The sequence below is a fragment of the Lissotriton helveticus genome, chromosome 12, assembly GCF_964261635.1.
Source record: "Lissotriton helveticus chromosome 12, aLisHel1.1, whole genome shotgun sequence".
Classification (NCBI taxonomy): Eukaryota; Metazoa; Chordata; class Amphibia; order Caudata; family Salamandridae; genus Lissotriton; species Lissotriton helveticus.
Genome location: NC_136073.1, coordinates 900387579 through 900409880, shown reverse-complemented (window position 1 = coordinate 900409880; position 22302 = coordinate 900387579). Strand labels below are relative to the sequence as shown.

Genomic DNA, 22302 nt, shown 5'->3' with positions numbered 1-22302 from the left:
GGGGGGCCGTCGGGAAGATTAAGCGAGCTATTGCCCAGAGTCACATGGTGCTGGGCTGACCTGCCGCCGGAGCCGGGGATCGAACCGTGGTCCCCAGATTCCAGCGTCAGTCGCCCTGGCCGCGGCGCCACTCTGTGTTGGGAGGTCTTGGGGAAAGTGAACTCCTTCGGCACACTCTTCAACTGGCACCACCAGGGAAATAATGGATCACTGACCGGGACAGCCGGAGCTCGTTTTCCCAGCTGCCCATAAGCGTACAATACTGTTCCTCCAAACCTTGCTGTAGTGATCTTAGGTGAAGCATGGCATAAGGAGCCAGAAGAATTCAAGAGGCCACTGATCCTAGCTGTGATCATATCTAGACTGCCGTCAGATGAGGTGTTTATAATAAACTGCAGCACTTCAGACGGATGGAAGATAGTTTCTCCTATGAGGATACACGTTTGTGACCCGAGAGTCCAAAATCCCCCCCCAATTCTTTTGAACTAAACTGTCAGTAGACATTTTTAGGATGACATGAAGATCCAAGTGTCAACGGTTGTTTAGCCTTCAGGCAGGCTCCCAATACAGAGGTCATTAGAGGAGGAGAGGGTCTGATCAGCCCCTTTGTTTGCCACAAATAAACAAAAGACATTGTGTAACAAATTTCTGTCAGAAAATGATAGGAAAATACTCCTAGCCACCTCAATTGAATGCATTTGTGAATGGTTGGTAGAGGTCCGAACTCCATGCAACAGGATCCTGTGTCCGAGAGCTAGAAAAAAAGAACGGACTTCAGCATTACCTATGGGGAATGATGGCACACAGGAGGAAAGGTGAGGCCCTTAAAGGCAGTGTCAGTTTAGTTTCATGTCTATGGCAGCCTATATGCTAACACTGCCCATCCTTTCATTTTTAAAAAATGTTTGTAAAATACATTTCCAGTCACGTTTTGCTAAATTAGTGAGAATTAGGTTTAGCAGGGTTTTAAAAAATGGGAAAATATGTGAAATTTGGCCAATAGGATTCAGTTAAGAGGCAGAATATTTTGTCTGTTTAAAGCACACTTTTTTCTCCTGAAAAGCTCTGCACACATGTATATGTGCATATATATATATATATATATATGTTTTTTTTTGTCAAGGGGTGAAAGGGGGTTTGTAATAAACTGATTTAGCAACTGGATACCCGTGTGCTCGCCATTTCTATCGACTAAATTGTGGATTTGTGCTGATATATATATATATATTTTTTAAAAGTGCTCTGGTATTATTTGCTTCACTCTTATGTTTCATTTGCAAAAATCTATAAAGAAATAAAATAAATAAAAAAATAAAGTGCTCTGGGATTTGCACGGTGGTGGGGAAAATCAGTGCTTATGACAGGCAAAGCCCCCCTGAAGGAGTACTTTTTCTGCAGTCTCCGTGCCACATTTAGTGTGCCGCAGATGTGATTGTTAATAGAAGCATTGGTGGTAAGGACTGAAGCTGTAGTGGGTCTCCATTGTCGATAAAATCTAGTACGTAAGGGTCCCCGGGTAATTTCTGTAGACCTATAGGCAACTGATGACTCTCCCTGTCGCTGGGATTCTGCACAGCGGAAGCAGTCACTGGTTCTTGAAGGCCTCACCATCAGGATCTACCTGATGGTGAGGCAATGTATCTGTACCATGTATGGGCCCTCAATATCTTTGGTGCTGCTGGAGATCAAATGCCGCCGGGAACAACTCAAAAGAGCGTTCTTTTCAAATGCACAAGTTCCATCCGGATCATTACTTTGTCCATCTGCGCGTCACACAGGGAATTGTCTGAAAAGGGCTCTAAATCTAGTGTCTAGATTTAGAAACTGAACAGTTAAATCCTGTGGGATGCAAGCATGACTGCAAATGTGCAGGCACGAGGCCTCCTGCAAAATCCTCCATCATTTGTTGCCTAACTGCATCTTGAACCTGCTGCATGAAATTACCCATCTTGTTTCAAGGGGATTGCCATCTTTACCAAAGAGAGCCTCGGAAGTAGACGCAGCACAGACAAAGCACTGGCGGCTTACACAGACTTACAAATGTTGCATCATCAGCTTAAGAAAGTCCTGAGTAAAAGGCTGCGGTAGGTTCCATGCCTGGTGATGTGGATGCCCAGAGTGCTAACTGTTTCAAACAAGCAAACATGAAGATTGTAAACATCTTGGAGAAAGGTGTAATGTAATCAGACGGGACAATTTAGTAGATTATTTATATCATGATGCGGCAAGAGAAAAATCGTAGATTATTTATATCATGATGTGGCAAGAGAAAAATCGTAGATTATTTATATCATGATGCGGCAAGAGAAAAAACGTCCGAGTGTGGTTTTGGATTTAGTAGCTCCCTGGCCTGGAGATACTGAGTGTCTGATATTCATAGCAAACGTTTGCTGGAGGTGAAGATTCAATTCAGAGCCTCTCTTTCATGGACTTGGTTTCTACTACCCTCTGAACAGAACATGACACTCTGCAGAATGACTTTTGCAACAGAAGACCTGCATGAATCTTTGTGCTTAGAAAAAGAGCTGGCTACCCGAAAAGGAGTTCTGGAGAAGCATATACTATGTCTTCTGATAACATAACGTGTATTTGTAAAGCGCACATTCACCAGTGGGCATCTTGGCGCTGAATAACAGATGTTTATTGTTACCCAACTCAATGGTACTCGTTATATCGACCTCAGATGGATGAAAGGCTGAGTGGACCCGCCGGGTTTCGAACCTGTGACCATGAGGTTGAACACAGGTCCCTGCAGTGGAGCGTTAGTCCACTGAGCCACCAGACCCGGCTCCGCTGAGCCACCAGATGTCTGCAGGAACCTCTCTGGGGCTGATGGAGTGACTGTAGGAAGCAGCTGTGGTGACATAAGTGACCATGCCCACTCTAAGTCAGTGTAGAGAGATTCCTCAGTGATGATTTGTTTGACATGAATGGGGTACTCTGAGCTAAGCAGGTGCTGAAAGTTCCTTTGACATCCACGGTGTCCTAGTCACCATACTGGCAGTGTGTGACGCTGGGATATCCAGTGGGATCCTGGCACCTGAGTGGGACCCACTGGGGGAAGAAGGCAAACAGAATATATCCTGTTTCTCAGAAGAGGCTAATACTCAGTCATTTCCCCCTTCATTTCTCTAGATGAAGTGCAAATCTGGCAGAGCAAACAGAAAAGGGTGGTCTGGGCTCAGTGAAAAAGAGATCTGGGATGGTCACCCTCTTGCTTACCTTAGTCTTGGCCACTGGAATGATGCTCCAACAGACATCTTGAAATTCCAAAGAGTAAACTGCAAGGGTTCAAGATTGAGTGAAGAAAAAAATAGCAGACAAGTGTAGAAAATGGATACACGTCAGATCATTGAAAAAAATGGACCACCGCGTTTCTATTCCCCTCTCTGTGCAAGTGGGAATGCGCAATAGGGAGACCGAGGCTGGGGCAGGGCTTTGTGGTGCAGCAGGGCTGGTACTTTTGAAAGAATATCAACCTAATTTGCCCCTAATGCTCCCTGCTATTTTAACACTACATTAGGGTTTTAGATTCATTTTTTTTTCTTTGCTGTTTTTGATATTTTCTAAATCAATTATATGTTTTAGAAGTATTCTGTGGCAAATATTCTAGTGAATAATACATTAATAAAACCCCCATGTACCCCAGAACAGGCCACAGGGCACATGGAACCCACAGCCAGGCAATCTTTTGCAACCAATACATACTTGCCAAAGTCTAGACCTTCTACCAGTAATCTAAAATTCGATGTCGACTGGTACTTAAAGCTGATGCTGGCTTCAGGCCTTAACTCGCACGGCGGAGAGTGCAGGACACGTCTGCAATGAATTCTTAACTGTAACCATCAACTCAAGACGCAGTCTAGCAGCCAGCGCTGGTTGAATCGTCTGAGGTCACTCTTTCAAAGCAGCCTTCACAGAACTGTGAATTCCTCCCTCAACAACATTTATTTTGTAGGTGGTGTGTAGAAAGCCAGGGTTTCATTGTTGTAGCTCTAATTTAACCACATTATACCATCTCTATGCATGTGTGTGATCTTGTGATTCCTGGGCATACATGGATGTCGTCTACTTTTATGTATATGTGCTATTTGTATAGAACAAATGTAGCTGAAAGGCAGCGGGGCGCAGTACAGGGTGAAAGGCAAAGATACAGTCAACAACTGGTAGGATACATCCCAGGATGCAGTGTGGGCTTCTGGCAAAATCTTTCAAATCAGTTGATAATGCTATGCCCTCACTGCCAAATGAATTCAGACACTTATGTCCCTCTGAATACTTCGATTAGATGTTCGACTAGCTCTACTGCCTCAATGGTACGCAAACTCTTCCAACCCATCAAACCACGGTTCCTCCTCTTTCATCATTCACCTGTTTACAAGGCACCCAACCTCTTTGGGATACAACTCCCTTTCAACACTCAAAACGAACACCTCGAGTGATGTCAGCACCTACATACAATGTCTAACAGATTTCTTCGCCGACGGCTTTTCCATACCACAAACAATGTAAAATAGTTGTGTATGGAGAGGAGAGCTGAAACAAGAAGGTAAAATGATCAGTGGCAGGAGCCTTCTTTAAACGGTTTAAAAGGCGCATCAGTTTTAATTTCGGCAAATCTGGAGGAATGGTTCTCCAGTGAGTTTCTCTCCACAGAGCACATTCTTGGCTGGCCATGGACGTGTCTCATTATGAGGGGTGTTGGAAGTTTGAAGCTCAATGACTGAGTGCAGTGTTACTAAACCAGTTAATGAAAGAAAACATGTTCACCCAAGAATGTGAATTCTGGAGAAGGAGCAAATGAAAACCATTTCATCAGACAAGCTAGCTGGGATGATGCAGCACAAGAAAGCTCCCACATGAGTGATAGAGCTAGTATAGCATTGTAGGGTTTACAACTGTCTCAATGTTTCACCAAAATGCTAACTGAAGGTCTACTCTGCCCCTTCCTTCCAAAGACGTGTGTGATTATTGGACTGGCTAGGCCTGGATTTGTGACCTCCTTCCCTGCTGCCAACTATATACTCCCCTTGTCTCCCCTCCTGGACCACTTCCCACGGAAGTGACATTGCCATTCAGCCCATCTCATTCAAGGTGTGTTGGTTTTCACAATCGGCTTCTGTCTTCTGGCGCAAGCCGCAATCACATTCATGCTCCAATGGCCCATAAGGCAATGATTTCCCAACATGTGCTGGGCCTTGAAGTGGCAGTTGGAGACGAGAATACTTCGAAAGAAGATCTTCACGCTCCCCTACTGATGTAGGATACACCAGTCAAGAGAACACAAACTCATCAGCTCAGGTAAACGTTAGCATCTCGGTGGAAATGTTTCAATGGTGCGACAGCTACAGTTGTACCTTGGTCCCCGGATCTCTCGAAGTAAAGAGGCGAATGCTTCCAAATGACCATGAAACCTACGGCTTTGTGACCTGGTGCGTTTAGTTTAAAGGTAAAGAAGTTCCTGAAAGAGAGCTGCTGATGTGCGTGTACAGAGTTCTTTACGAATACCATGCTACGGTGACGCAATCTCTGGGTACAGCCAAGCCTTCTCGTGACGAGACACGAGAGGCTGTTCTCCAGAGTGAAGGATCCACGTGGTTTCCGTGGCCCTCGCATGCTGCTAGTCATGCATTGAGAGTCTGTTCACAGGCCGTGGGATGCAAGATTGGAAAAACTCCTGGCAGAAAGACTGGCCATGTCAAACAAAAAGTAAGCAAGCATGCAGCACTCCAACAACAATATGTCTGAAGAACTCTGCTTCAAATGAAGAGTTTGTAAGTAAAGACCCGCAGTTCCTTTTCCTCCGGACCCCCCACCCCATCTCCCACCCCAGAAACGATCGTGAGCTGGTACCAGCCAGCTGCCGTGCTTTGCGCCTCGCGATCCCTGGAAGAATCAGTGCAGATGTGCTTCGCTCAATACAAGTCCTGAAGCGGGGTCTCAGTCAGAGGAGTAGGTAAGTCATGTGTCTTTGTGCAGCCCGCAAGCTTCCCGCCCCTCCCTGGTGGGTCCCGTCTACTTTAAGACTTAGTCAAGGCTCCCAGTTGGTGTCGCTTCTGCTCAAAGGTTTGAATGTTGAGGAGCGGAGCGAGTTTCCACAGCACCTCCCAGCTCCCCGCTCAGGGACAGGAGGGAAGGTGGTGGCCACGGGGAGATACTTTCAAGTTCCTATGAGCTGCCTTGCAATGGTTGGAGTAGATTCTCAGGATGAGGGTGGGGTTTAAGTGGCCAGTCCTCGCTTCTGTAAACTCTCCAGCTCCTTGCTCTGCTTCAGTTCCTTCATTCTACAAGGAGAGAAAAACAGAAAGAATTTGAACCCACTTACGCTGTGCTAGTTCAACACTGCTTACATTAGGTGACAATGGTGGCCGTGCAGCCCCAGATCCCCGCGACTCAACCACTCCTGGCCTGATGCCAATTCCAGGACACGAACCAGACAACCAGCAAACCCTACTACTCCCAGAGAAGGTTGGAAAATGCATCTTTCGTGCGACCTGCAGCCAACTCAACTGTCAACTAGAAAGCGAGACAACTGCGGTCTGCACTTGCACTTCGCGTCTGAAATTCAGAAACCCTGCAAATATGATTCTAGCAGGCAACAGAAAGCTCCGACAAGAATATCGACCATATCCCAGTGCACTTTTGAGCTATTCCAGAAGTGGGCTTAAGACATCTTGACGATGGTCCGCAATCCTGACCAAAGGAAACCCCTGCTGTTCAAACCCACAGAGCTGTGGCCACACATCTTTTAGTGGATGGATCTCATCTGCAGGCCGCCATTGCACCTCCAGTGCCCAAAGACCATCGATACCAGCAAAAGAGCCTGCTGAATACTAGCATCACACACTTGGAGGCACGAGGCGTAGACAGGGAGACTCTATGGCAATGCCAGAAGGAGCCCGGTGTCAAACAAGCACCCAGAGCTGTCTCTCACCGTTCAGGGCACACCCTCCCCCATAAACTAAGGACGGAATCAGATCACCTCCGGTTCAGGAAACTACTGAAAACACACCTCTTCCCCTGATCCCCTCCCCTTTCTCCCTGACAATCCACCCTCTTGACTGTCCTGGTCTCAGCGCTGGGATGCTTCGGGGTTACTATGCGCTCTACAAAACCCTAATAATAATAATAATAATAAGTATGTTGAAAAGTCTGATAACAGGAAAGAAGAATGGGCCTGTGAAGGAACACATGAGGGTGCGTCAAGGCACCAGTGGGGGTGGGTCAGGACTGAAGAGACAGATATTGAAGGGATGTGTGGGGACAGTGAACACGCAGATTTAAGATGGCGCAGGGAGAGTGCAGGTGTTGAAGTGACAGAATGGACAGTGAAGGGCACAGCCGTGACAGTGAAGGGACGGACACTGGGCAGGGAAGGAGATGCTGCTGAATGTGAAGGAACAAGTCCTTGGGAGGGAATAAACAGATGAATACCAGAGGAGTTCTGAGGAAGAAGTGGGGTGGTGAAGGAGCAGACGTGGGGGATGGATATAGAGATGGATGCAAGGGGGTGCAGGGAAAGACATGTGGGTTGCAGTTACAGTACAAAAAGAACAAGTATAAGGCACGGCGTTTCTTGAAGTGAGAACTGATCTGACTTGGAGGATAAGTAGGTGAGAGGCACAGAACAATAGCAAGGAATAAAGGTGTTTAAAGAACATCTCTGCCCAGTTGATAATACGCTGCTATCCCAAACACTGAACCTTTTACACAGAATGCAATGCAGATTATGAGGCAAAACATCTAACTGGAGAGATTCAAGAACCAGAAATGCTGGCACTCTACCTGTGCCGGCAGCGTCGCAGGAAGCGCATGATTTTACGGGCTGCCTGGTCCTGTTTCTTGGTCAGAAAGGGACCTCTGAAGGAACAAAAAAAAAAGACAAATGCAAAAGAATCCATTTTTCATTTGCTATTTAAATATTTGAACAGTTTAGTAAAGATAGTAACATAAAAAATAAGTAATACAGAATAAGCAACTAGGCCTAATGCTCAATTCAATAAAACTTTTTCTCGGCTGCAAATCAACCATAAAAGATTACGTAATAAAAACGTTTCATACAATGAAAACAATCAAATTCATGTTAAAAATCTTGTTTTAAGAAATATTATTTACCAACCATGTTCCGAGGCCTAATGCTATTTTGTCTTTAGGTGTGTTTGCAGCACTCACTGGCTGCTGAAGACAACGGTGCTGTACTGAACCGCTGGCCGGCAGATGTGGCACCCTCTTGTAGCCCGAAGAGCATGGTTGACTGGTGCCTCCACTTGAATGACTCTACCAGCTAAGAGGAGTGTGCCACACACCCCAGCAGTGCAGCCCTTCTCTCACAGACATCTGCTGTGGGCCTCAGTCACCTGGGACTTGCTTCTGAGGGCAGGACTCTTCACCCTGCTCTCCACCCTTCACACTGTCCAAGATGATGTCATTGTACAGTGCTGTCCCTCTCACAGACATCTGCTGTGGGCCTCAGTCACCTGGGACTTGCTTCTGAGGGCAGGACTCTTCACCCTGCTCTCTACCCTTCACACTGTCCAAGATGATGTCATTGTACAGTGCTGTCCCTCTCACAGACATCTGCTGTGTGGGCCTCAGTCACCTGGGACTTGCTTCTGAGGGCAGGACTCTTCACCCTGCTCTCCACCCTTCACTGTCCAAGATGATGTCATTGTACAGTGCTGTCCAGAGCAACAGTGCAAGCATTCCCTCCTCATGCACAAGCCCCTTTTCTTTTCAATTCCTCTGTTGGAGGAGCAAGGCATGTGCTTGGTGGGACGGAGGGAGAGCAGGAACTACTCAATACAGCAGTGTTTAGGAAGACCACATTACACGCTGCGTCATGGCTGTTTCCAATGCAAGCAAATCTGCTCCCATCACTGCACCTCTACAACAACTCCTCTGGTTACCTCTAACAACTTGCATCAACTTCGAAGGAGCCTGCATACCACATACACTCCTAACTACTGCCAAAGCTCAAGGACAAACTACAAACCGCTGGAGGAGGAAGGTGAACAGGAGCCAATCTCTGCTTTTTCTAGAGAGCCCCAAGTGTTAGATAAACAAACCTGCGAATCAATTCATCTCCTGTTTTGATCCCAGTCTTCGGGCCCGTACCCCTGCAACCATTACACTGAATTTCTCGACTTAAGTAAAAATCTTCAAGATCTACATAATAAGCAGAGAATCACTGTCTTCACGTATGAACCCTCCCAACTTAGGCCATAGCCCTATAAACAGCAAGTACTCTTTCAGCTTGGTCCCTTCTAACAGACCAATCCCAATGCGGGTTACCTCCTATATATAGTGTTGCGGGGTCTTTAGTAGCTGATTATAATGCGAATAGTTTGGGGGGCTCATCTTTCCAGACAAGCTACTAGCAGAGACGATGGGACCTTTCGGAGCTCCAGATGAGAGATATTCCTCTTTTCCTTTCTGGGAGCGCATTATAGAATCGGGTGGATTCGATCGAGACTCATACAAACTTTCAGAATAGCTTATGGCCAAACTAGAGTGAGATCAATGATTAAAATGGGGTGTTCTGACTGCTGTCGAGGCTGACATGGTGTATTGTCCTGCATGCTTTCTAGTAGCTGCTTTGTCAGTAGCTTAAGTTTCTTTAAATTGTGTGTTAGGGCATCAAGTTAAGAGTTTATAGGAGTAGGAGCACATATAGTAAGTAACCTTTCTGTTTCCTTCTACGTTCAATACTGAATTAGAAGTAGAGTCGCCAGCAGACCGGAGATCAACAAGGGGTACACACTTATTCGAACAAGGAATCATTGAAATGATCAAATCCTTGTTTGAAGATTGTTTCAGTGGGGAGGGTGTATCCTGGGCTGGCACCACTAAGTCAGGTTAAATTTGATGGATTAGTGGAGACTGTTTGAGTTAAGGCAGGGTCAGGGTCAACATTGTCTGAAACAGGATTAATACAAGAACCCTAAGTCTTCTGCTGATAGGAACAAGACATTTTTGTAGGTCATTTGGCCCTTTATGTGAAATCCCTTCACGAGGCAAGAATGTGGTTAGTTTGTTAATTTCACTTCGATCCCAATTTTCCGCTGCATGCCTTAGGCAGTCTGTGGTCTCCAGTTAGCGGCTCGTGTTCTTTGCGTTTGCCCTCGGCACCGGAGGAGAAACAACTAGCTAGCAATGATCCAAAGAAGGTAGACCCAACTTACAAGAAGTAGGTTCAATTGGTGATTGAGGCGGCTAGATTGACTCTGAAGGAGTAAACAAAATACCAAGAGCTAGTAGGGATCGCACAAATACTTCAGTACGCTCAAAGGGAAGAAGAGCCAAGGGGGTGGGGGGGGGGGGGTCTTTGTGCCATGAGGGGCCTGCCTTGGCACATCCCGCGCAACGGGGGCTGCAGCGCTATATAGCGCTGTAGGGCCCTCCTCCTCCTTAGCTCCTCCTTCCTGCAGCGATGTAGTTCTGGGACCTGGAGTCCCCAGTTGACGCGTCCTATGCAGTGGGTGTTGCAGCGCGCTATGTAGCGATGTGGGGCCGCCTCCTCCTTAGATCCTCCTTCCTGGAGAAATCGTGTTCTGGGACTGGGAGTCCCTAGTTGGCCCATCATATTCACTTCTTCCTGTTGGCTCATCTCTTCCCGCCTCAGTTTTACTGTAGCGATGTTCTATGTAGTCGTCTGTACTGTCTTCTCTATCATACAATACTGACATGATACTTGTCGGCACCTTGCTCTAATTTTTACTGAACAAGTTTTGCTTCTTGTAAAACATGCTGTTTCCACTATGGGTAGGACCGCACTACACAATTACTATAAACCAATATTCAGCAACAAGGTAACTGGTTTTACGTAGTTGTTCCTGTTCTTACCATGCCAAAGTGGCTGGTGAGCTAACTTCTGAGGCCCACAATCTGTTGAGGGGAGAGTATATGCCAGGCCCTGTATCACACAAGTAATCCATGCAGAACACTGGCTGAAGGCTGCAAGTTTGTGCTAAGATGCATTTATTGAATGCTAATACAAAAGGCTATATCTGGTTAATTCGATTTTGCTTTAACTAATTAAAAAGCAGCAGTCAGTTTTTGACACATCTAATAACAATTTTGAAATTTTAGTCCATTTGGCTGAAATTAAATGGAGTCTTACTGTGAAAAGCAACACTTCAATATTTTTTAGAGATAAACGAAAAATAACTAACAATCATCAACACACCTTAAAATAAACTCATTTCTAATGGTGACATTAAACTCATTTTTATCATAGATGGTTAACCATTTACAACAAAACTGTATGCCTGCACCCCACTCCCCTAACCCGATATTCTCAACTCTTTACCATTAGCCTATCAACCTTAACCATAACCTTCTGACTTCACCCCATACCCTAAACCATACAACAGTAACCCGACACCTTTGACCCCTTTACAACATACCTTCAACCCTATACCCAATCCCCTAACCCCCAGCTGATAAGCTCATACCTTTAACCTCCATACTATTAATACTACTGATTATTAAGCCCTTCCAATAGCACCTATAACCCAAAACCTTAACCATTTAACCCTTACCCTTAACAGCTATACCCTCAACTCTAGACTCCCAAAATCATGGCTCATAACTCCCATAATTCCCAACCACGTACCACTATACTCTGTACCCCAAACCATACCTATTTAGGCCAAACACTGAACCCAATACTATTATCCCTAATAGGCTATATCCCTGAACTCATAACCATTAAGCCTTTCTCCCCTTTCACATTGTCCTTACTTCCAATATTTTGAGGACAAACATTTTTGGTAAGTGTTCCCTTTTCAAAGTATTGATATTTAGAATTAGTAATGGGGGAGCATTCTTTTCAAGTTTGGGGGAGTGTTCTTTTCAAGTTTGAGGCAAAACCACACAAAATATATGTGAGACAGCTGCATGGCTGCCTTGCAAGTCTCTGCAATGGGTAGATGCCTTTGGCGCCTGTTCATACTTTGCGTCTATTGCTCTGGGAGATGCAGGAGTGACTCTTGCATCTCATCCCACTGGGGCTCTATTGATGCGAGAAAGTAAGCCTACAGGATTGGCTATACGGAGGTGGTAGGCTGGTTCTGCGGCTACACATTTTCCTGCCGCATCATATGTTTTGCTTTCTTTATCCGCTGGAGCTGCAGATCTAGTGCCTGAGAATTGGCCCATTTTCTGGCAGTGAGAAGCACTAAAACGTCAGGGGAACTTGACCCTTGATGTAGGTAGGATCAGAGGGACATGGCTTGTAATTCTTGTCCAGTTTTGGTGTTATTACTTTGGAATTGACCAGTTGTTTAACAATTTACCCTGTGGACTTAAGCATCCCCTTTAGCACGAGCACGAATTGGACTGCCCTATGAGAACTACTTAGAGTTTCCACCAAGAAATCTTCCTCGTCCTCTAACGTGTGGAAATCCACCTTACAATAATGTACAGCCCTACTGAAGACCTCATGGGAGGCTGTTGTATCATCTGGCGAACAAAGTGGTACAAAAGGGGTTGGTGATGGACGGAGCATCTGAACCAATCAAACACTCACACCCAGTCAACAGATCTGGGTTTAATCCATCACCGTTCTTTAGCCCACTCTGCCACCCCAGTTCAGACATGGCCATATGCAAATCAGTCTGACCCTGTGCCTCATGGGAACAGTCCAGCCCGAGAAAGCTTCCGAGGACCGGTTTCTGGTATTTCAGCCGTCTTCAGCCGAGCTTGCTTGAATCCAGTGGCAAAGTGAGCAAGGGACTCACTTCTGAGCATACCATGCCAACTTATGGCGAACAAAGCGGTACAAAAGGGGGTGGCGATGGACAGAGCATCTGAACCAATCAAACACTCACACCCAGTCAACAGATCTGGGTTTAATCCATCACCGTTCTTTAGCCCACTCTGCCACCCCAGTTCAGTATCATCTGGCGGCAAGGGTTTAGAGGGTTATAAATCGGGATTAGTATCATCCACAGGGCCTTTGTCATATTGATCCCATGGGTCGTAGACAATATCAGGATCCTCCTGTGCGTCAGGAGAGTAAGGAGTGTCATATCGTTGAATATCAGGTCACCAGTTGATGACTGTGAGGGTGTGTGCGGTTGTTCTGAAGAAAGGGGTTCAGGTGATCGTGTATGAACTGGTGATGTTGCAAGTGGTGGCAATACAGAAGGGAGAGGTGGAGGAGATTATATAGGTATTGAGGAGGGTGGAGGAGGTAGAGATAGAGGAAAACAATGGATAGGGTGAGTGCTCCTTTCTTTAAACCTCTACTTTGGAACTTTGAGTGGATCAGGCCCCATGATCTATTCCTCAAAAGTCCTCTTCCTTTTAGGAAGTGTGTCCGTTGATGGGAGTGGTAGTTTTGCCACTACCTTGCCAGTGTCTGGGGTAGTAAACAAAGACTTTTGTTTTTTATCGTGTCTGTCTTGGAGTTTTTCAAATATTGGCTCCCTAAGCCGCTGTTAGGCTTCGATGATGTTTTGGGCGTTTGACACCACAGGTATTTTTGGCACTGACAGGATTTTGAATGTTGATGGTGTTTTTTGCATTTGAGCGTGTTTCAGTGCCAAAGGTGTCTTCGGATTCGAAGATAAAGGGCTCGATTCACAATAGCAATCCGAGACAAAAGTCTGACTTTACGACTTTTTGAATTCACAGAGGTAATTTCAAGTCGTATCTTTACATCCGCAGTCGGGCCAGAATCTCTGGCTTGGGCTGTACTCTACACACCTGGGCCGTACTCTCCCGCTCGTGTCAGATGAAGTGTAATCAATGGACCGGAATGCAATTTTAACAAAAAGGAACATTAGCAAAGTGTACTAAATGGTAGGGAGGTCAAGAAAATCACTTTGGGCAGGTAAAAGGGTGTGGCCAGACACTACATCACATGCCAGAAAAGCTTGCTCCTTTGCATCATGTTACATGCAGTGCACAATTTAGGCTCCCCTCAGTGTTGACTGTAGTGTCAACACTACAGTCAACACTAAGAGGAACGTTGCGTTCTGGCCCATTGATTACACTTCATCTGGCCCGAACCGGAGAGTACGGCCTGACTGCAGACCTAAAGGTGAAACTCGTAAATGACCTCTGTGAATACTAAAAGTCGAAAAGTTAGACTTTTGTCTCAGATTGCATTTGTGAATCGGGCCCAATATTTTCGGTTCTGATATCCCGTGATGCTTTCCCAGTGTCGAAGCTGCCGTCTTTGACACTGGCCCACAAGGCAACTTTCAATGCCTTTGGCATTTCGACATCTGTCGAAGGCTTTCTAGACAGAGGGACGCAAGTCTGCTCCTTTGCCTACTTTCAGAAATCATCATGGCCCATGAACAATGGGGTTCCATGAGGCATCTTGTATGTTTGAGAGGAAGTGAATATGGCTTTTGCCAGCATGCTCATGTGCCCTTCTGATGTTGACGGATTATCATCATCATCAGAGTCGTTGCCGCTGCTAACAAGCACTATGGAGATGTCCATAGGCACAACCTGTGCCTCAGCATCCTCAAGTTTTTCCTCCAGCTCCATCGACTGCTCCCCAAAGATGTCAGGCATATCATTGACTTAACTCGCCTGAATAGTGGAGTGGACCCAACAACATTCCCTCCGTTGCCGAAGCGTCTTCTTGGACTGAAAGGCCAGGTACGCCTCACACAACATCTCATTGTACTCCGGGGATAAGCAAAGATTGCAGACCGCGTTCTGATCCTGGCTGGAGTACTTGGCATGGCACTGGGGGCAAAAGCTGAAAGGAGTCTTTTCCAATCCCTTTGAGTCGTCGAGTGGAAGAAGGCTGTAGTAGAAAAGAAAACCGAAGTCGAATCGAGCCTGAGCCCAGGTCAGCAGATCTAAATAGTATAAGGAAACCAGTAGGTATTGGTTGTTGTTCAATTTTCCATCGAAGGCTGATCAACCAGGGTGCTGGTAAGGCCTCGTGGCTGGAATCGAAGCTTTAGTCACAGAGCTCCAAGGTCGACATCCAAACCCAATGGCGGAAAAAAACAATTTAACAAAGGTGCAGATGATCATACACAATTCAGACTATAGGAGACATCCCTATACATCATGACTCGAAAGACTTCTTCAAAGAAAAGCAACTTGTAAACGTTCAAGGCCAACACTAGATGGCAGAAATAAGCTAAGCATGTCTAGCTATGCTACGAATCGTAAGTTACGTGAAAGTTTTAGACTAATTGAGAATATTATACTGCTAACTAAACAGATTTCAAAAAGTGGCTTGGCCCACTTTAGAGTCAGCCTTTATGTTAATCTAGGCAGTAATGCCTAGTGAAAGTATACACTGATCTGTACGTGACAGCTTTACAAATATCTGCCAGTGGTACATTCCTGAGGCAAGCTATGATGGCCGTCTTATTCCTAGTAGAATAAGTTCTACTTCTTCCTGGTTTCTAAACTAATTGGTAACATTAGAATTTTCATGCCACAGTCCACCTTGCAATAGACTGTTTGGATACAGCTAGCCCCTGTCGATTATGTATGTATTTCTTTTATCCATTTTGGTTTTAAATCTAGCACGATCTTCAACAAAAGGTATTGAAGAGCTTTACATGAGCAACAGTTAGATTACAGAAGGACACATTCATTTTTTGTAGGCACAGGGAGATTAAGTGATTTGTCCAGAATCACAGGATATTGAGCCGATGCAGAGACTTGAACCTGCTCCAAAGTCGACAGCTCCTTGTTTTTGTACACTGCGTCATATTAGAGCCACTGTTTAAACTTTAGTACTTTCTGTATTGAATCGCTTTTGCATTTCCATAGTTGTATTTTCTCATTTGTTTTTTGTACTTTAAGCCAGTTTTTGCTTCACCGCTCTCTCGCCCGCCATTTCCCTTCCACCTGCCCCGCCCACCACCACCAAGCGCCGCTCCCTCTGCATCGTGACCCCTTTGAGCAGGTCCCCGAACCAACTTCCCCATGCTGCTGCATGAACAGCCGTTTATACCTTTTGCCTCCTTCCTCACTGCCTTGCTTGTTTTTTGCCTTATTAGCCACTTTTAGACTTTAGTACTTTCTGCATTCTATTGCTATTATATTTCAATAGTTGTATTTTCCTCCTTGTTTTTTGAGTTTTGTGCCGGTTCTTGCTTTGCTGCTCTCTTCCCACCTACCCCACCCACCACCACCCAGTGCCCCTTCCTCATCCCAGTACCTACTTAAAGAAGGCCGTCAGTGCGCCACCAGCGTACCAAAAACAAACCCAGTGCCAGGTATTCTGGCTCTCCCTCTACACATAGATACACTGCTGTCGAGCTCGGAGACCTGAACCCCAGACTCCGCAAACAACTGCTGCCACGCTTCTCCACAATCTACGGTTAGACCCGTTACCTGCTGACACTATCTCTTCTCTTGCAAAATTGGAGCACCTGCATGCACAATGACCAATACTACGCCGACCACAACTGCTTCAGAACAGCTACACTGCCAGCTGCTCAACGCACAATCACTCTGCAAGCATGCCACCGAGATCTGGGACATCACCAATTCGCTTAACCCGTCATCTTCCTCACTGAGACCTGGCTCAATCCCACATCCACTCCTGACATCGCTGAAGCAACTCCAGACGGTTACAAGATAGCACCCCGAGACTGCATCGACAAACATGGAGTGAGTCGTCGTCATTATCCAAAAAGAAACCTTCCACTGCAGATGACAAAACCCCAATTAAGGAACACCTAAATTTCCAACTCCAAACCGATGGTAAAACCACAGTTAGAGGCACACTCACCTACAAACCTCCAGGACCACACCCACGCTGTTAACCATCTCTGACTTAATCGCCCCGCGCTGCATAGACTCCAAACACTATATCTTCCTCGGAGACCTCAATTTTAACTTCGACAATCTCAACACCACCAAGTCAACCTCCTAGAGATCATGAACAACATTGGCCTCACCCAACCCTACACACAATGCAGGACACACGACTGAACCCATCTTTATGGCCAGCTACGCAGTCACCGAGCTCACCGGGACAGAGCACGTCAATGCCCACTTCAACATCACAGGATCCTCTGGCACCACCACCAACCCACCCGGTTCCTCACACCACAGCTGGAACAAAGTATAAGAAAGCCAGTGGACCAACACCCTCAACACCTCCCAAACGGACATCCCAAACAACCTAGAATCGCTTGTCAAAAAACTTCACCGCTTGGATAACAGATGCGCAGAAAGAGTCAGCCCCATCAAGCAAGCAAGCAAACTCAAGTGATCCACCAAACAGGCCAGTTGTTACACCATGGAACTGAGAACCATGAAACACAACTTCAAACTACTAGAAAGGAAAAGGCACACCAGCAGGGAGCCCATAGACCGAGCCACCTTCAAGACATCTCTTAACAAATACCACTAACTCCTAAAATAGATGAAAATGTGCGACCGGATGACCGCATCAAAGCCAGTTCTAACCACAGCAAATAACTCTTCAACATCGTCAGAGAATTCTCCAACCCCCAGCAACTGAAAACATAATCACCTCTTCCTATGAACTTTGTGAAACTCTGGCAGACTTCTTCCACAACAAGACCTTCACCATCTACAAGAACTACGAACTCCAACCCACCACCTTGGACCTCTACAGCCTCCTCACTCCCACAGATGCTAACCCGACCACCTACTCACCACCTCGGACCAGCTCACCATGCAGAACACCACAGTCATCATGAACTCCATCCATTAGGGAGCACCGTTGGACCTTTGTCCACACCACATTTTCAACCTCAGAAGAAAGATCAGTAATGAGCTCACTGCCATTTTGAATGCATCCATCACCAGAGCCACCTTCCCGAAGAGTGGAAACATGCAGAGGTGGACCCCAGCTAACTCAAGAACAACCGTCCCATCTCTCTGCTCCCCTTTTCGACCAAAGTCCTTGATAAAGTCATCAACTGCCAACTCACATAACACTTGAAGAACAAACGTCTTCTGGACACCTCGTAATCCAGATTCCGCATCAACCATAGCACTGTAACCGTCCTGATCGTTGCCAACAACGACCTCCGAATACTCCCTGACCGGGGAAAAACAGTGGCCTTGATCCTCCTCGACTTCTCAGCAGTGTTCGACACTGCATCCCACCACACCCTTATCAAGAGACATTATCAAATCGGAATCCAAGGAGACGCCCTGATATGGATTGCCTCCTAACTCACCAGAAGAACCCAAAAAGTCCACCTACCATTGCTTACCGCGGAACACAAGTACATCATCTGCGACGTCCCTTAAGGCACGCCCTTCAGCCCCACACTGTTCAACACCTAAATGACCCCCTTGGCCAACATTATCAAAACCCATGGGCTAGGTATCATATCCTATGCTCGCCCTCACTACCACAAATAGAGAGTACATTGCTATCTACTTTTACCTCTGCCTACTTTTGAGGTTCCTCTGCACTCTGTGCACACTAAACTTCATTTTGGTATAGTATATAGAGAGCCATTTTCCTACAATTGCCAATCCCCTTGATGGATAGATTTGATGTAAGACTAACTTCCTGAAATTGTCTTTACAAAGTTGTTTGTTTGCCAGTTATAGATCCAGAATAGGTCTGAATTCATTCTTTGGCCCTTTCCTTTTTACCAGAAAATAAAGGAAATAATTCTAATTGCTTTCTTGAAAGGAGGAACAGTCCTTAACGCTTGTTTTACTCAAGTGTATGTTTACTTCTTGATTAAGCATCTCTAGATGTTGCGAGGATGACTTCTTTGGTGGTATTTTATAAGGCAGATAGGTGGATCTGAGCCAGCAGACATTCTGACCAATACTCAGCACTCCTGCTTCTTTTCGGTCTTCCCGGACCGCGCGCCACGTTCACCAACACCATCGCAGATATCATCACTCCCCACTCCATCACATCCACGGACTACGTATTCCTCAGAGACCTGAATTTTCACCTAGACAACCCAGCCACCCCAACTCTTCCATCCTCCTGGACAACCGTGCCAACATAGTACTGAGACAGCTTGTCACCACCCCCATCCACAAGGCAGGACATACCCCGACCCCATCTACACTGGAGGACACAATATTCACTTCAGTCACACCATGCAACTCTCTGGACGGACCACCACTGTGTCAACTTCTCCTTCTCCAAACCCCCCCGCACACAGGCCCACACCTTGCCCCGTGCATAAACTGGAGCATTATCACCGAGGAGCACCTTAACTCCGCCCTTAACCACTCTCCTGCCCCCACCACTACCGACGCCATCTCTGCAGCCAACGCACTCCACAGATGGATCGCTGACTGTGCAGACACTCTCGCCCCCCTCCGGAACTCTGACAGATAGCCCACCACCGACCTCCGAGAATCCAAGCGCATGTGCCAATGAGTCGAGAAAGCTTGGAGGAACAGCAAAATCCCCGAATCACGCTCCGCCTACAAGGCAGCCATGACAGAACACCACCAACTCATCAGAACCACGAAGAAGAACTTTATCCAGAACAGAATACGCACCAACTCCCGCAACTCTAAGAAATTCTTCAGCATCATTCAAGAATTCACCAAACCCCCAGCGAATCCTCTCATGTCCCTCTCTCCCAGGACCTCTGCACAAACTCGGGTCCTACTTCCTTCTCAAAATCAGAAAACTCTACAGCAACTTTGATGAGCAGAACCCAGACACTGACCCGACACCTCGAACCAACAACGCAACCCAGCCGACCATCACCGTCTGGACCCCCGTCACCAGAGAAGACACCACCATGACCATGAGAAGAATACACTTAGGAGCACCCACCGACCCCTGCCCACTCCACATCTTCCTCAGAGCCACATTCGCCATCGCACCCAAACTATGACGTACCATCAACTGCTCCCTCGAAACAGCCACTTTCCCCGACGACTGGAAACGCGCAGAGGTCAAGCCCCTCCTCAAGAACTACCCACCTATCTCCCTTCGCAGCCAAGGTCACAGAGAAGATCGTCAACAATCAGCTCACTAACTTCATACAAGTCAACTCGACTCTTCTCAATCCGGATTCCGCAGCAACCACAGCACCGAGACCGCCCTCCTAGCCGCCACGGTCAACATCTGCATCATCCTGGACCAGGGCCACACAGCAGCCCTAATGCTACTATACCTCTCAGCGGCCTTCGACACCGTCTCCCACCGCACATTAACTGCCAGACTTCACGAAGCCGGCATCCGGAGTACCGCCCTCGACTGGATTTGCTGCTTCCTCACTGGCCGAACCCAAAGAATCAGACTCCCACCCTTCTGCTCCAAACCCACAGAGATCAGCTGCGGAGTACCCCAAGGATCCCCACTCAGCCCCATGCTCTTCAACATTTAAATGGCCCCTCTTGCCACCATCGTCAGAAAACACAGACTCAGCTCAGTATCCTACGCCGACGACACCCAGCTCATCCTCTCCCTCACCAACAAACCCGACAGGAAGGAATGAAAGACGTCGCCTCTTAGATGAGCACAACTGCCTAAAGCTGAACTCAGAGAAAACGGAAGTCCTCGTCCTAGGATCCACCCCCTCAGCATGGGACAACACCTGGTGGTCCAGCACCCTCGGCGAACCTCCCACACCCAAAGACCATGCCCGCAAACTCATACTCGACTCCTTCCTCATCCTGCACCGACAGGTCAATGCTGTATCCTCCACATGCTTCAACACCTTCCGCAAGACCTTCAAATGGATTCCCCTGAATCCAAAAGGATCATCACCCGCACACTCATAACCAGCAGACTGGACTCCGGGAAAGCCCTCTACACCGCAATAAACAAATCTCTACTTCTCAAACTCCAGACAATCCAGAACGCCGCAGCTAGACTGGTGCTCGGCATCCCACGACAACACCACATCACCCAACACCTACGAGAACTCCACTGGCTCCCCGTAGAAAAGATAGTGACCTTCAAGCTCCTCACTCACGCCCACAAATACCTCCACAACACCGGACCCCAATACCTCAACAAGAGACTCTCCTTCTACGCACCCAAGAGAAGCCTCCGATCCGCCTATCTTGCCATAGCCGAAATCCCATGCTTCCGCAGAGCCTGAGCAGGGGGTTGATCCTTCTCCTACATCGCAGCCAAGACTCGAACAAACACCCTCTCAGCATCAGACACACCCCCACACTGCAAGCCTTCAGGAAGAGCCTCAAGACCTGGCTCTTCGGATGAGACAAAGCGGCGTGCTAACCCGCCCTCCCCCAGTGCATTGAGACCCTCGCGGGTGAGTATTGTGCTTCACAAATCCCGGATTGATTGATTATTATGGCACTTCACTCCAGAACGTTTGAAATTCTTCCCTCCCTGCCAGTGTGGGCAACAGAAGAGGGGAAAGTAGAGAAGCATGCAGGAGGTTTACCCGCTGCAGCAGCTGATTGGTGACCGCCTCTAAACCTAGGGTCGGTGGAAAGTTCTGTGTTACTGTTATTTAAGACCTTGAGGCCACTGAGGGGTTTGAACCCTTTGTGCATAGTATTGATTATCATAAGGTATGTACAACAGTTTCTTCTTTTCTTCTATCTTTTCCCAGAATTACAGCATTCAAAGTCTACATTTCAGGAGCAGGGACATGAAAGGTCTTCACCAACTGATACCACTACTGAGCCAGAAGAGCGGTCTGAAAGCAGGTAAAGAGGTTCCTGATCAGGTAGATTGTATTTTCCTTTTCTTTTAACAATCCAAGCCGCACAGCTTTAGCTGAGGATGGAGTGAGCGATAATTCCGCAGCTAGTTGCAACAGACGCAAGCCATTTGGGAGCAGAGGCCTCGTGAATAAATGCTGGTAACATGTTTTAAAAAATCACCTAAGCGTTCGCTGCTGGAGCTGGTAGGAGATATTGAGTTTGTTATCTTCTCGGATGAGCACCGCCTGGAAAATGAAAATATCAACTGGGGAGATTCTTGCTGGCAGAAAATCTGTTAAGTAAGGCAAAACCCTTATTGTGCCAGATGATGATGGTGATCAAGAAGAGACAGAACATATTTCTGGAGTGATGTTCACGCCTCGAAAAATGGTTTGGAAGAGGAGGTATGTCTTAACTGACAAGAGTTTGACCTGAATGCGAGCTAGATCTATGGGGAGAAGTCGTGGTTCTCCTAAGTGACACCTGAGGTCTTGAGAGAGCTTGAGTTCCTAAAGGACCTAATGGAAGAGGAGACCATGGAAGAGATAACAATGGATGTGGTTGCAAAGAAAGCTGGGCAGCCAGAGCTGGAGAGTCCTGTATTACCACTGAGAATGACCATCTGAATGGTGAATACGCCCTTGAATACTCTGAATCCGATATAGCTGGGTACGTTTCTGCCCTTCATCTTTCTTAACAAGTCTGTGGATTGCA

At 46.8% G+C, this 22302-nt stretch overlaps 1 protein-coding gene across 7 annotated transcripts in view; it reads right to left on the bottom strand.

The window, feature by feature from the left end:
• Positions 1 to 3536: 3536 nt before the first annotated feature.
• CAMTA2 (calmodulin binding transcription activator 2) overlaps positions 3537 to 22302 on the bottom strand; it is an 809661-nt gene continuing 790895 nt past the window's right edge. For 5 of the 7 annotated variants that reach the window (XM_078668358.1, XM_078668360.1, XM_078668361.1 and 2 more), the window contains 2 exons: positions 7786 to 7860; positions 3537 to 6284 (listed from right to left, as the gene is read on the bottom strand). In XM_078668358.1, coding sequence (XP_078524484.1) covers positions 6221 to 6284; positions 7786 to 7860 — 139 coding nt within the window. In that variant the 3' untranslated portion in view covers positions 3537 to 6220. The remainder of the gene's footprint in view (positions 6285 to 7785; positions 7861 to 22302) is intronic. The other 2 variants (XM_078668363.1, XM_078668364.1) reach the window with 1 other exon arrangement.